This window comes from Haliotis cracherodii, unplaced genomic scaffold (assembly GCF_022045235.1).
Source record: "Haliotis cracherodii isolate W230 unplaced genomic scaffold, xgHalCrac1.p SCAF_11, whole genome shotgun sequence".
Lineage (NCBI taxonomy): Eukaryota > Metazoa > Mollusca > Gastropoda > Lepetellida > Haliotidae > Haliotis > Haliotis cracherodii.
This window is the reverse complement of record NW_027266266.1, coordinates 27,051,768-27,067,363: the sequence shown is the minus strand read 5'-3', so window position 1 is coordinate 27,067,363 and position 15,596 is coordinate 27,051,768. Positions and strand designations below refer to the sequence as shown.

The following is a 15,596-nucleotide window of genomic DNA, read 5'->3' as shown; positions in this document are numbered from 1 at the left end:
TCAGTGGCCACAAGTGTTTATGATCAACAATATTTAGACATCAGGGATTTTAACTTCTTCTGCTGTCAACAGGACTGTCAGTGGCCACAAGTGTTTATGATCAACAATATTTAGACATCAGGGATTTTAACTTCTTCTGTCGCCAACAGGACTGTCAGTGGCCACAAGTGTTTATGATCAACAATATTTAGACATCAGGGATTTTAACTTCTTCTGCTGTCAACAGGACTAGCCATAGGACTTAGTGATAAACAACATTTTAGTGATAAATAGACATCAAGAGTTAAATCTGTCAGATTCCAGATTCACAGTTATAATTCCGTCTGTTTGTGCTACCCACCTGACTGTCAATGCCCAGACAGATGAGCATGAAGAAGAAAAGTGCGGCAAACAGCTGGGAGACAGGCATACTGGTGAAGGCTTCTGGATAGATGACAAACACCAGGCCAGGACCTGCAACAAACATGGATGTTGTACATTTGGGCGGCATGGACTTCGGGATGTGAGGAGTCCATCATGTGTGATGCACACATGTCACAGATGAAGTCACCATCACATGCAAGATGCACCAGGTCACTGACAGGATTCCACAAACATAACTTTCTGTCATAGCAACAGGATCAGCACTACACAGAAAATCTCTACACCCCAGTACATATGCTAGACAACTGTAATACGGCAGACTATATGTTTCACACCAACTTTTATTCTGCTAAAGATAGAGATTGACATATCATATTTGCTAAATTTATCTAGTGGACCAGCATATTTGTCTCATGGACCAGTGTATGTGTCTAGTGGACCATTGTATTTGTCTAGTGGACCAGCATATGTATCTAATGGACCAGCATATGTGTCTAGTGGACCAGCGTATGTGTCTAGTGGACCAGCGTATTTGTCTAGTGGACCAGTGTATTTGTCTGGTGGACTAGTAAATGTGTCTAATGTCTTCCCTGTCCCCAAGGTGAGCTCCCACCCCTCAGGAAGACTTCTCTGTCCCTTGGATGATCTCCCAGCCCTCAGGTTGACTTACCTGTCCCTTAGATGAGCTCCCAACCCTCAGACAGACTTCCCTGTCCCCAAGGTGAGCTCCCACCCCTCAGGAAGACTTCCCTGTCCCTGAGATGAGCTCCCAACCCTCAGGAAACTTCCCTGTCCCTTAGATGAGCTCCAACCCCTCAGACAGACTTCTCAGTCCCTTAGATGAGCCCCAACCCCTCAGGAAGACTTCTCTGTCCCTTGGATGATCTCCCAGCCCTCAGACAGACCCTGTCCCTTAAATGAGCTCCCAACCCTCAGGAAGACTTCCCTGTCCCTTAGATGATCTCCCAGCCCTCAGACAGACTTACCTGTCCCTTAAATGAGCTCCCAACCCTCAGACAGACTTCCCTGTCCCTTAGATGATCTCCCACCCCTCAGACAGACTTGCCTGTTCCTTAGATGATCTCCCACCCCTCAGACAGACTTCCCTGTCCCTTAGATGATCTCCAACCCCTCAGGAAGACGTCCATGTTCCTAAGATGATCTCCCACCCCTCAGGAAGACGTCCATGTTCCTTAGATGATCTCCCACCCCTCAGACAGACTTCCCTGTTCCTCAGATGATCTCCCACCCCTCAGGAAGATGTCCATGTTCCGTAGATGATCTCCCACCCTTCAGGAAGACTTCCCTGTCCCTTAGATGATCTCCCACCCCTCAGGAAGACTTCTCTGTCCCTTGGATGATCTCCCAGCCCTCAGGTGAATTACCTGTCCCTGAGATGAGCTCCCAACCCTCAGGAAACTTCCCTGTCCCTTAGATGATCTCCAACCCCTCAGACAGACTTCCCTGTTCCTAAGATGATCTCCCACCCTTCAGGAAGACGTCCCTGTCCCTTAGATGATCCCCCACCCCTCAGACAGACTTCCCTGTCCCTTAGATGAGCTTCCACCCTTCAGGAAGACTTCTCTGTCCCTTAGATGAGCTCAAACCCTTCAGGAAGATTTCTCTGTCCCTACGATGAACCCCCTCCCCTCAGACAGACTTCCCTGTCCCTTAAATGAGCTCCATCCTCAAGACAGATTAATCACTATGCATCTAACTTTATCCTGTATCCATCTGAGCATGGCTTCATAGTTACCTTTAAAATATATTTTAATGGGTGATGATTTAAGGGTGACTTTTAAAAAGCAACTCTTAACTACAACATGGATCCCCGAAATACAAGGGTTCTAATACCAGAAAAAAACCTAAATGTCTATACACAGTGGCAACCTCATTTTTTGTTGTGATGAAAACAATCACTGCTAGCAATGAATCTTTGGAATAAAATAGTGCCAAATCACTGTAGCTCGGTAGATGCATTCAAAGTGAGCTCAATGTCATGTAGTGAAATCTTAAACCATCAATTAAGGACAGTGTGTCTGTTGATTGGCTGGCTACTGTGGGCTCTCTGATGGGAGAGGACATTATGGTTTGTGTGATAAACATCCTAGCTGTGTCACCCTCTAAAGTGGTATATGGATCAAGTTTGACATTTTCTCCACTATAAATAAAAAATGACATGTTTGCCAAGATATTACTGAAATACAGTTGAACCCACACCTACCCTTAATTTGGAAAATACCAGATTTTGATTGTCAATCAGAGATTTCAAATCAGAACAGCCACTTCTGATTGAAACAGTTCATTTAAAGCAGAATCACTGCAGAGGCTAAATATTTCTGGAAAGGTATTTCTTTGTCAATCAAAGCTGGCTGTTATTTTGAAATAATGCGGTTACTACAATAATCAAAGTATGTGTCGCAATACACGATAACATGACGGACCAGTTACAAAAAACAAGGTTGAGCACACACAGGAACAAACTATTTATCAACTTTTCCATAACTCAGATTTGACACAATTCAATACTGGTGCCTGCTGCTTCACTCAGTCACTAACACCAAAGAATCATGGGAAATAAACACACTGTACTTTCACTGTAGAAGTAGGTTATCTCCCAAATCACACAAAGATCATGCTCCCACAGGCTACAACGCAAGTGTATCATGTGAGGACACTGATAGTGTTGACATATCATACACATAGCAGTCCTGCTGTCCTTCTTTCAAATAACAGCCACACAGCATGCATGTCAACAATAACTGATGCTACCCAAGTGGTACTTCCTGTGGCTTCTTGGTCCATTACTGGAAAAAAATTATTCATGCAAGCTTTTGAATCTAAAATAGGTCATTTGGTTTACTTCAGACAAGGCATCAAGGTCAGATGAAGATGAAGACAGGAAAAAAGAAATTCCTCAAGTTTGGTTTATATTTTTGAAACATGCATCAGTGTTATTTGGCAAACATGAAACACACATGAATGAAATAAGGGCAGTAAGATGATAGTAAGACTTTCTCATTGCTTTCAAAATCATTCTGAATTCATGATCCAACCAACTATGTGTCATTTGACAAAAGGGATAGACCATTTCATTCATCATGAAAAGAAATTTGAGGAATTTATGTTATGTTTTACAAGAATTGCTGACAAGACTGAAAACATGACCATAAATCGGGGACCTTCAAATGACCTTGACCTTCAAATTTGCAAGTGGCCATGGACTCAATCCATGACCTTGACCTTCTGCAAATCCTGGCTGCAATGGCCAGGACTCACCTTCTTGAACCACATCAGCTACGTCTTTATTCTGTGTCAGGGCCAAGTTGCCCAAGATGGAGAAAATCGCGAAGCCAGCCAGAATGCAGGTAAAAGCGTCGACTACCGCCAAAGATAACACATCTCTGGAAGGCAGATAAGGTTATGAAGAACATGTCTAGTGGTGACTAGGCCCAAAAAATCAGTCATTCAATTTGTCAAGCCGACTTCCTATTCTAGGGTTTCTACCGAGTTAATATCTTTTACAAACTGTATATCGTTTTCATTAGCCTCTCAAAATCCATTTTGATCTTCCATAGCATCCGAAAACTAACAAATCTTAGGATTGAAATACAACAGGGACACAGATGTTGGCTTTTCTAGACATATTTGAGACCTTCATCATCGCCCCCACAATCAATATTCCTACACTAACCACGTGGCACCAAACCCTTAACCCCACCCCACCCCACCCCTACCACCTATGATCAAAAACCTTAGCCGCCGCCGCTGCCACCCCCCCCCACACACACACGCACACACACACACACACAACACCACAAGATCATAAACAGCAATCAAACTTCCATCCTCACAATTTACTCTACACTTCACTTGAACTTGGACCTGATGAGTTATCTGAAACACTTACCGTCTTACAAATATTTCTTTCCGATAATGCAATAAAGTTTTGAGATGAAAAGCTGATTTCAGCCTCATATCTTTTTATAAAAAAATAAATAAAAAAAAAAAAAAAAAATTTGAATGGCACACATGTTATTCAATCGTCAACACAGATGATGAAAAGAAATCATATGTGAAATAATGTAGAGCACTATATTACATGATGATGACTCCAGCATAATCACTGGATAACAAAATATTTTAAAAAATCACATTCATAATGCAGCAATATTTACTTCTTAGATATGAAAAGGGTAAATATTTTGGCATGAAGTTTATACAATATCAAAAAGCCTTAAAATAAATCTCTTATGAGCTAATGTAATTTAACACAAACGTTTCATTACAAACAACTTTAAAACCTTAAAGTAATGTAAAATAAACAACTACTGCAGTATAAAGAAAATGAGTGATTTGAATAACATTAGGCAGAATATGAGTCAGCATCAGCGGAGACATGAGACAGTCTCCAACTTCCATACAACATTCACACTATTCATCTTATACATGTGTGTATGAAAAAGCGAACGCCTACACACAAAAAGACACCTGTAATTATGACATCCTGAAATACAACATGACAGTATACACAATTGTGCTTCAGCAAAATAGAATATACTGCCCTTTTAACAATTCAAAATATTGTGTCAACAAGATGTATATGTTATATTATCCAAATGATGTTTTTCGTGATAATATTATGATACAATCACTTTACATATTTTAATAAGAATGATGATAGAAAGAAGAAGACAAGACAGATAAAGGGATGAATGATGTATAAAAGGACGCATAAATGTGAATAAAGGATGTAAGAATTGATCAAACCAGTGATGCAAAGTTTTATGTACATGACAATTTGGCATTACATTAATGACAATGATAATTGACACTGCATAATACAGCGCTAGATACTAGCAATAATTTTGAAAGACTATTTCTCCAGTATGTATCCTACAAGTCGTTTTTCTTGTTTGAAGAGACCTGTGGGTATTCCATTGAGAACAGTTAACAACAGACTACAACATGAGCTACTGTAAATCAGGAAGCTCTGATAACACACACATCTACTGACTGAGCTTATGACATCTGTAAATACACCACTACCAGTACTGCTATCAACATAACATAGGAGTCCTAATGGTCCTCCCTAGAACATAGCCCTGGACAGACATTGAACATGAGCAGTGGTGACACAAACAATAGTGGCCATCATACATTCTGACAGTTATATATATATATATATATATATTGTTTGTTTGTTGATTAATGCTGCACTTAGCAACATTCCAGCCATATGATGGCAGTCTGTTAATAATCGAATCTGGACCGGATAATCCAGTGATTGACATCATGAGCATCAATCCACGCAATTGGGATCCGATAACATGCATCAACCAAGCTGTGAGTCTGACCACATGACCCCGTTAGTCGCCTCTTATCACAAGCATAGTTGCCTTTTACGGCAAGCTTGGGTTGCTGTAGACCTATTCTATCCTGGATCTTCATGGGTATATATACATAACATGATGAAGATGAAGATGATGATGATGATAGACACAGATTGTACAGAAATGTCAGGAGGACAGTCAGGTAGATAGAGAAAACAATGGTGAAACAATTTGTACAATAAACAGAAGTCAAACATGAAGATAACTCACCTGAGAATGCTGTTATTGAACTTGCTGTAGCTGGACATGGTGATGAGGCCGCCGAACGCGACGCCCAGGGAGTTGAAGGTCTGTGCAGCAGCGTTCACCCAAACCTGTTGGAACATATGAATAATGTTAGCTGGGTTGAACACAGTCTATGTTTGTTTGTTTGTTGTTTATTGCTGCACACAGCAAGTCACCCACCCAATGCAACAGAATCACATCAAGCGTCAGCGTAAGGTGGAAGGACAAGTGTGATATGGTGCTAACAGACCAAGGATCATAACAGGTTTAAGTCCTGGATTCAAACTCATGATCAGCAGTCTCTGGGGTGGGAAAGGAAAGGGAGGTAACTGCACAGTGAGTTAGTGAGTGAGTTGGGTTTAATGCCGCTTTTAACAGTATTCCAGTTATATCCTTGCGTGTCAGCTTAATGTGGGAGTAAAGCCCTAAGTGATTCAGGTCTCAGAGTGTCTACCACTTCAGTGGAACCCACGAACACGGATATGGTGCTGACAAACCTAGAAACATAATTGGGGCGAACCGGGATTTGAACCCGTAATCATAGGTTTCTCGCATACCCAAGGGACTTAACTCTGCACAGCGAATCGCAGTGCCTTAGACAACTGGGCCACCCAGGCCCCAGGTAACCGCACAGCACCAGGAAGCACGTTGTAGAACATGTTGTACAACCAGGCACCCACGTCTCAACTTCTGAATTGAGTAAAGCCTATATCCAAGACACCAGGGGGGTGTTTATCCATCTATAACCTATTCCCATTGGAGCCATCTCTAAGCCGTACCCTCTTGGACCAGCAACCTATGTTTGCATCAATAAGCTATTCCCATTTAAGACAAGCGATTCACTTGCGTTTAGAATCTAGCTCATTTGGAACTGGTTTCCGGTCTTTGTATCGTGTAGCTATTCTGTGATTCATGATCTTTATTGGCTTCCTGGACCTATTCAAATTTGGGACAAGTGACCCGTGTTTGTGTAAGAGCGAATATTATCTGTACCCTATTTTTTTATCCCGGGATAAAATTCTGTAGTGTCAGGATGATTCTCCCTAGTGAATTTGAACCCATACAAGTGTGTTTAATCCCATCAACAAATATTTCCCCCCCCCATACCCCAACCAAACATGATGAAAATGTAAGTATCAACATAAATAACACTAGAATATTTAAACCTATTGCTAGTTTTATTTATCCTATTTATTTTATTTAAGTAATTGAATACTTTGGAATACTCTGTTCCATCCATGGTTGATCAAATCAACTGACAATGTCAGTCTGTCATGGGATAATATACACTGATTCACCTATTTCCACTTAGGTATGTTGCACTGGGATGAATTACCTTTAACTTTTGGACATAACCTATCCCAGATTTCCCACACTAAGGTAGGATACTATACCCTAGAGTAAAACTTCCCACGGGATAATATTTAGGTAGGATATAATCCTTGCTTACATTTGCATCTCAAATGTACATTTAAGACAAGAAATCTACTTTTGCATCACAAATCTTTTCACAATGGAGACAAGTGACCTACCTTGGCATCCAAAAGCTGTTCCCATTTTGGTTCAATGAAGAATCGGATGCCGTCCATGGCGCCGTCCAGCGTGAGCCCTCTCACCAGCAGGATGACCAGCACCAGATAGGGGAATGTGGCCGTGAAGTACACAACCTTCAGTACACAATGGTGGAGTGATCACATTGTGCCATACATGTCAGCAAAATAGTTTTTGTCAAGACACCTTGGGGTGTAACAATACACCTTGCTGTGACAAGACACAATTAAGGTATGACACAAAAACATCTGTCAGGAGAAGGAGATACAGCTAACAATAACATATAGTGAGTGAGTGAGTCCTGCCTCGAACAGTATTCAAGTTATATCATGGCATCAGAACCATAAAATAAATTGATGGCCCTCCCCAACAGTTTATCATTAACCATCAGCGCCACGGTCTGACATGTAACTGATACACTCCGACACCCTGCTGTTAACCTCCCGGGCTTGCTGTATATGTGCAATAGATGCATTCACAACTGACCATTCTGGTAGCCTTGTAAACAATAGTTCATAATATCCAGGCTGGAGTTAATTCCCTTTACCAAGATGTCTCCGACTACAACCAGCAAAATTCCAATAATGGGACAGATCTTAGTTGATTACAATGACTTTTATCTGATCTTTCATTAGCACATGTCAGTGCGCTACAAATTATTTGCTGAACACATGTGTCTTCTGTGCAATACAGGTCCTTATAAGCCCAGGACATTTATTTCAATTTACAATCAGCACAGCCATGGACGACTTCATTCACTGGCAGGGGTGCAACTAGGCTTATTTTATATGTAAGCAAATATAATTTTACAAATACCCGCTAGATGCTCTTAAATGCTATTTCCTGAATTTTGGGACTGTTTATGACAGATAAATTTTTTCAAAAAAAATACCGTATTCGACCCATTAAGCGCCCCTCCCCCAATATTCCCCCCACCCCCTTCCTTCCCAGTTCCGAAAATTTACATAGTAATTATTTTGTTTTAAATGAAAATCGTCCGGGAACCGAGGTTTCCGGATATTTAAAGTCCGTATAAGCGGGGCATGACTGTATTCTGTTTATTTTAGATATTTGTGACTTTGAATATTATGTGCAGAAAAAAATTACACTGTACCCCTTCAGCAAAGTCCAGCAAACGAATGGGTGATGTGAACCTTAGTCAGTATACAAATTCGAAATTTGAGATAAAAAAATCACCAGACATGTTGATTTACCGTTTAAATTTGTATTTTTTGTTCAGCTAGGCATCGTTTTATATCCAGGGATTAAGATTACCTTGTGTATTTTCTCATAAACTAAGCCGGACACAGCAATCAGCTGTACACACGTTTTCTTTGAATCTACCGGTGATTCGGTCAAGACACATCCAATGATATAACTTAACAGGATTTTAAATGCAAGGATCGGCAAAAGTTGTATCTGAAACTATTTTTTTTATCAGGAATAATATTTAGAGGTTATCACACGAGTTTGTTTGGGGATGGTAAATATCCTGTATTAGGAATAAACACTATGTATTTAGCTCGCCAAGGCTCGCTAAATACAATGTTTATTCCTAATCCTTTGGGGATGGTAAATATCCTGCATATAGGAATAAACATTGTATTTAGCGAGCCTTGGCGAGCTTAATACATAGTGTTTATTCCTAATACAGGATATTTACCATCCCCAAACACACAAGCGTGATAACCTCTTTCTCATATAATGTCATTCTGTGCTTTAATTCTGTGCTTCAAAATTGCTTTCCCTCTCTCACAAACATTACTGAAACATTGCGAGTTTTCCTGGAATGCGCACATTAATATATATTACGTCATAGGGTAAGTGATGGGTCAGTCGGACAGTGACAGTAGCAAACATAGTTCCAACTGAAATCTGTTTCTTATACAGTTGCGAAGGAACATATACGCAAAACAACAATTGTTTTTATTTGCCTTTCGCAGCAATCCATCGGTCTGTCCGCTAGAGTAACTGCCCTTTGTCAAAGGGAAGCTACTCTAACCCTAGTCTATGAGACGTCACGGCCACGGTCAGATGTTGTTGACCATCGGTCTGTCATAACGTTAAGAAGTGTAGTCAGATGTACACACAGCGACAAAACGAAACAAGGTAACAATTCAAACATATTTGGTTCCAAATCCAACTATTTTAATTTGTGGAGAAGGTTTCAAGCCGCAGAGGTCTACAAGCACAGATATGGATACTGATCCCACTTGGCTAGGGCTAGTGCCCTCGCAAAATTGTTTCGAAATTTATATCTCCAAAGTTGCCAAAACTTATAAAATGCCTTAGCTACGTCACAGTTAGACACTGATTTTCAGTATATTAGACTGTTCTTTTGATGATGATAGCAGTTATCCCTGTAGTTTATCCAGATTCCCGAAAGTTAATTCTGACTCGATCGCCAAATGAAGAGGGCGACGCCATGTTTGTTTATAAACAGCGAAAGTAGTCCCTACTTGACCTTTGATATTTGCATCTCTATCCGCATATGACCCCAACGGATATCGTTTTTATCCGTTGGCTTTATCCTGCTGAGAAACCTATTCATTTTATGATAAATTCCAATATCTTGTTAATTTAGATGCAGCTTTTACTAAACATATTTAAAATAATAATAACCCTAAGCGAAGCAGCTGATCGCTATTGCCGGGTATTATTTTTTACATGCAACCAGTCTGACCATTCACCGTCAAGGCTCCCGTGCACGTGATCTCGTGATCGCGAGAATTACATGTGGACATAGAATCGACCAACAAAAACAAATATGACTTTTAACGATTCAAAGTATGGCATTTATGATATATGTATCCATTCTCTGTCAACTTAAGTTTGTTTCAAGGCGTCAATAGCGGCAATCTGACCGAGTTTGCTGTTAATAACGGTGAGTTGTGCGATCTTCCGATCGCTTCACACACGATTTTGCCGAAATTAATTAAAACAATATTAAAAGGAATTTTGAATAAAATTAATAAAATAAGTTACAAACAAAAGTCCAGATATACAAAGAATACTTTTTATAGCCAGACAGTGTAATAACATGAATAATTTGCAAACTTCAGTATGGATTTGTTGACTTGGTATTTCCGGTGTTACGTGCTCACAGTAATGTCTTTCCATGGGGGAAAAAACACCAAAACTCATTAATTCGTGTATAATGCGCACCCCCTTCTACACAGCTGTATTTTTTGGAAAAAAAGTGCGCACTATTCTCAAGAAAATACGGTAAGGCTTACGCCAATTTGACCTGAATTGTCCCCAATAAGCGTCCACCCTTTCTGTCTTTTTTTAAGCGCCCTGGGAGCTTAATGGGTCGAATACGGTACTGATAATTTTTTATTTGAATGTTTTATTAGTAATATATAAACATGTATTTCCCCAACACATTTTCGACATTAATTCAAGAAAAATATATGACGACAAATAAAATCTGAACATTAAAACAAATCGATAATATGACTTTGATGTGTTTTTCAATCTCATTAAAATCAGATCTAGGTTCTCTAAACAAAGATCTGAGGACATCCCATTACTGGTCACGTCAGAACGACCTTTTGCGAATTTTGACCGACTACTGAAATGACAAATAAGAAGTTGACATCAGCCAATTAAAAAGCAGCTTTCTCGAGCTTCACGGCACTCGTTTCAACCTGGCGACTTTCATTTCAGACTACGCTTGGAAAATATGTTGACACAGTTCTCGATTTATGTTTTGAAAACTGAACAAACGATCATTACTGAATGTCTAATATATGGTTGAGATTGTATGGCACCTACTGTGCAATGCCTCATTCATTCAAATGTTTATGCAGCGGAAGCGAGAGATAGACGATCATCTTGACAGAATCAGTCGTACGGGTTGTAACTGTCGTTTGGAAAACTCAGTGTAAACGTTTTCGAGGTTGCATGATTACTTGGGCCTTTATAATTGATTACAGCACTGTGAGCGGTGGGAAATGTGTTCACCTTGCCGGTTGACTTGGGCCTATATAATTATCTACAGCACTGTGAGCGGTGGGAAATGTGTTCACCTTGCCGGTTGACTTGGGCCTATATAATTATCTACAGCACTGTGAGCGGTGGGAAATCTGTTCACCTTGCCGGTTGACTTGGGCCTATATAATTATCTACAGCACTGTGAGCGGTGGGAAATCTGTTCACCTTGCCGGTTGACTTGGGCCTATATCATTATCTACAGCACTGTGAGCGGTGGGAAATCTGTTCACCTTGCCGGTTGACTTGGGCCTATATAATTATCTACAGCACTGTGAGCGGTTGGAAATCTGTTCACCTTGCCAGTTGACTTGGGCCTATATAATTATCTACAGCACTGTGAGCGGTGGGAAATCTGTTCACCTTGCCAGTTGACTTGGGCCTATATCATTATCTACAGCACTGTGAGCGGTGGGAAATGTGTTCACCTTGCTGGTTGACTTGGGCCTATATAATTATCTACAGCACTGTGAGCGGTGGGAAATGTGTTCACCTTGCCAGTTGACTTGGGCCTATATAATTATCTACAGCACTGTGAGCGGTGGGAAATGTGTTCACCTTGCCGGTTGACTTGGGCCTATATAATTATCTACAGCACTGTGAACGGTGGGAAATGTGTTCACCTTGCCGGTTGACTTGGGCCTATATAATTATCTACAGCACTATGAGCGGTGGGAAATGTGTTCACCTTGCCGGTTGACCTGGGCCTATAAAATTATCTACAGCAGTATGAGCGGTGGGAAATGTGTTCACCTTGCCGGTTGACTTGGGCCTATATAATTTATTACAGCATTATGAGCGTCGGGAATTGTGTTCACCTTGCTGGTTGACTTGGGCCTATATAATTTATTACAGCATTATGAGCGTCGGGAATTGTGTTCACCTTGCCGGTTGACTTGGGCCTATAAAATATATTACAGCATTATGAGCGTCGGGAATTGTGTTCACCTTGCCGGTTGACTTGGGCCCCTTCCAGATACAGAAGTACACCAGTGTCCAGCACATCAGCAGGATGAGGGCCAGCTCCCACCGGATCTTTCCCTGGTCGTTGATGCCTGATGACTGCTCCAACACACGCTGGCTGCAAGGTAATCCACATTCCTTATTAACAGCAGGGTTGGCTTCTGCTGCACCTCAACAATCTTCAACATGTTCACACTACATTTAACACCATACCACATCAAGGCCTTATCAAGCCTGACCAAACAACATAACATACCCAACAAATCTTACATTGTGGCCATAATCTCTGGCATCATATTCCTGTATTCACCCTGTTCCTGTATTACATCTTTATATTCACCCTGTTCCTGTATTACATCTTTATATTCACCCTGTTCTATTCTACACACTACACCTTCACTATCACTGAGCCAATTACCTCCAGTCTCCTCACAACCCTCTTACAATATCAAATATTTTCATGTGATTTCCACACAAGCTTCTGTTACATCACAGCAAGCTTTTAAAGGACAGAAGATTGAGTCCTCAAAACGTTGTAGCTCACCTGAACTCACAGTACAGGTGATCTAAAATAACCTTATGACTGAAATGCATCTACTTACTAATAAAAATCTTCCGTTGGTGATCTTGTCTTATTAGTCCTTTCCATGTCCATGTCAATGTCAAAACTGGAATTTGTTGTGTTACCAAGGTAATGGAACACTGTGGCAGCAGATACATTTTTGGCATCTCCCTCCCAGCACATGTCAGAACTCCAGGTGTGATTGCATCCCTTCCACGGCAACTCCGCCTGGAATGTGCTGAACAGGTAGTAGAAGGACCAGGTGATGATAATGATGTAGTAGGTGGTGAAGAGGAATGATATCACCACTGTCGCAAGACCTGCACCTACAAATTACATCACTACAGATTAAGCAAGAAAACAGCGTTATTACTATCCCCCGCCATGGGGCACATTAGTAGTGAACATAAACTATAGAAAAAGAGTCCTATAAAGCCATAAGAAGAGATAGGTACTTGCGTCACTTTATGTCACCAATTTTGTTTTTATTAAAAGTGAAATTATTACAAAAGGCCCCTTCCCTGGAAAAATATACTCAGTCTTGATAGGTATCTCTTAGATACGTATCATCAGTAGTTTCTGAGAAAACGTGTCCCCATTGCAGACACAATGCACTTTGTAAAATAACATGGATCAAGGGCTGTAACTGTGTATGCTCAAAATCTAAAAACAAGGGAAGTAACTCTGGAAAAGAGTAATTTACGTTACCAATTTTCAAACAGTCTTGACAAGTATCTCTTACATAAGCAAGCAAACTTTCATTCATGTAATTTCAGTAGTTTCTGAGAAAAGCTGTCCCCATTGCAGTCACTATGCACTTAGTTGAAAAGCACAGGGCAAGAGCCATAGCTCTGTAAAAAAATAATTTATGGCACCAATTATTGAACTTAGGCTTGACTAGTGTCTCTTCTTTAATTGTTTATTTCTTAAATGAGATATCAACACTATGTACAGCCACTATAAGGACTTAAGTAAAAGGTACATGCTTTAAAGATATCTACTCCTATTTAAATAATGAGGAGTCCCTAAATAGAAAATGGACAGCAACAATGTCAGACAAGTCCATTATATAAACAGGGGGGTTAAATTTAGTCTTTCCCGCATATTCTTACAATTTTCACATCAACTATCTGTACCTTTCCTCCCAATAACAATTGTCATATCTCTTTCACTTTTGGCAGCGATTGTTCAGTCATTGTGATTATCCATGTTGCCCAGCTACATGTGTGGGGAACAACTCACTCGACACTTCCCGCTAAGACACCAATTTTCCAACTCATATAAGATCATGACCCGTTACATCAGTGTGTAAAGTTTCATTTCTCAACTTAAATAGTTTTTGAGCAACTATGTCCCATTTGAGAAGCGAACATATGGACGGACAGACAAACTCCTTTGTGGAAGAGGATGATAAATGAAAGTTTTGAATACAATATGGATAACAACTGTGAGGTCACAAAAAGGTACATATTGTGGAGAAAGAAATATAGATTGGTCAATCAGACTTGGCACATAAACCTCATGCTGCAAACAAATCGATTATTTTCTTACTTTATGAAATCTACTGGCAATGCATTGATTCTAAATACCCATGTTAAGACAATCGAGAGTGAGTGAGTCACATCGGCAGTATTTCAGCCATATCATGACGAGAAGTTATACGTTAGTGAGTGAGTGAGTGAGTATGGTTTTACGCCGCTTTTAGCAATATGCCAGCAATATCACGGCGGGGGACACCAGAAATGGGCTTCATACATTGTACCCATGTCCGGAATCGAACCCGGGTCTTCGTTGTGATGAGCAAACGCATTAACCAATAGGCTACCCGACCGCCCAGTTATACGTTAAGAATACATATATTTAGATTAAATTGATGCACAGTAAAATAACTGGAATATCACAGATTACTATTTAAAACTAGCCCATAAAAAAGGGCTATAGATCGCCAGCAGCTGAAGGTAGATCGCCATGCTAGGGTCCCTGGGGCCTTACAGTACCTTTCCTACCTGCATGGATCCCAGCCAGATGCACATCATCCCTTCTGGTGTTGGCAATGATTGTCAAATTAAGCCAGAATGAACACATATTCTATGATTAAAAATGTGGCAGAGAACAATTACTTCGAATGATGTGGTCTTACACACCTTCTCTGGGGGACAATCATTTTACACTACTTCAACCCCCATCAAGGGTACAGCCACTAACAATCCAAGTTAACTAATTTCCTTCTACCAAGTCTAAAAAGATCATTTATTAATTACAAAACATATGTTTCAAAATTTATTAATAATTTTATTTCTTTAAAAATAAACAATAATTAAATGAAAATTAAAAATTAAAAAGATCTTTGACAGGTCTCGGATGTAACATCTGTTCACAGGTTTATAATGGCTGTATGGAATTAGAAGTGGTTTCACAGATGTGGTGAGAGCTGCTTTAGCTGCAACATCGGCCATTGTGTTACCAACGATTCCAACATGGCTGGGTAACCAGCAAAAGACTGTCACATAGGCCTGTTGCAAGGTTATTATGTAATTCAATTATGT

At 40.3% G+C, this 15,596-nt stretch overlaps 1 protein-coding gene across 1 annotated transcript in view; it reads right to left on the bottom strand.

The window, feature by feature from the left end:
- LOC139456380 (sodium- and chloride-dependent GABA transporter ine-like) overlaps positions 1-15,596 on the bottom strand; it is a 114,321-nt gene that overhangs the window by 23,151 nt on the left and 75,574 nt on the right. The window contains exons 3-8 of the mRNA XM_071238042.1: positions 13,091-13,376; positions 12,474-12,606; positions 7,514-7,648; positions 5,967-6,070; positions 3,643-3,767; positions 341-453 (exon numbers count right to left, since the gene is read on the bottom strand). Coding sequence (XP_071094143.1) covers positions 341-453; positions 3,643-3,767; positions 5,967-6,070; positions 7,514-7,648; positions 12,474-12,606; positions 13,091-13,376 — 896 coding nt within the window. The remainder of the gene's footprint in view (positions 1-340; positions 454-3,642; positions 3,768-5,966; positions 6,071-7,513; positions 7,649-12,473; positions 12,607-13,090; positions 13,377-15,596) is intronic.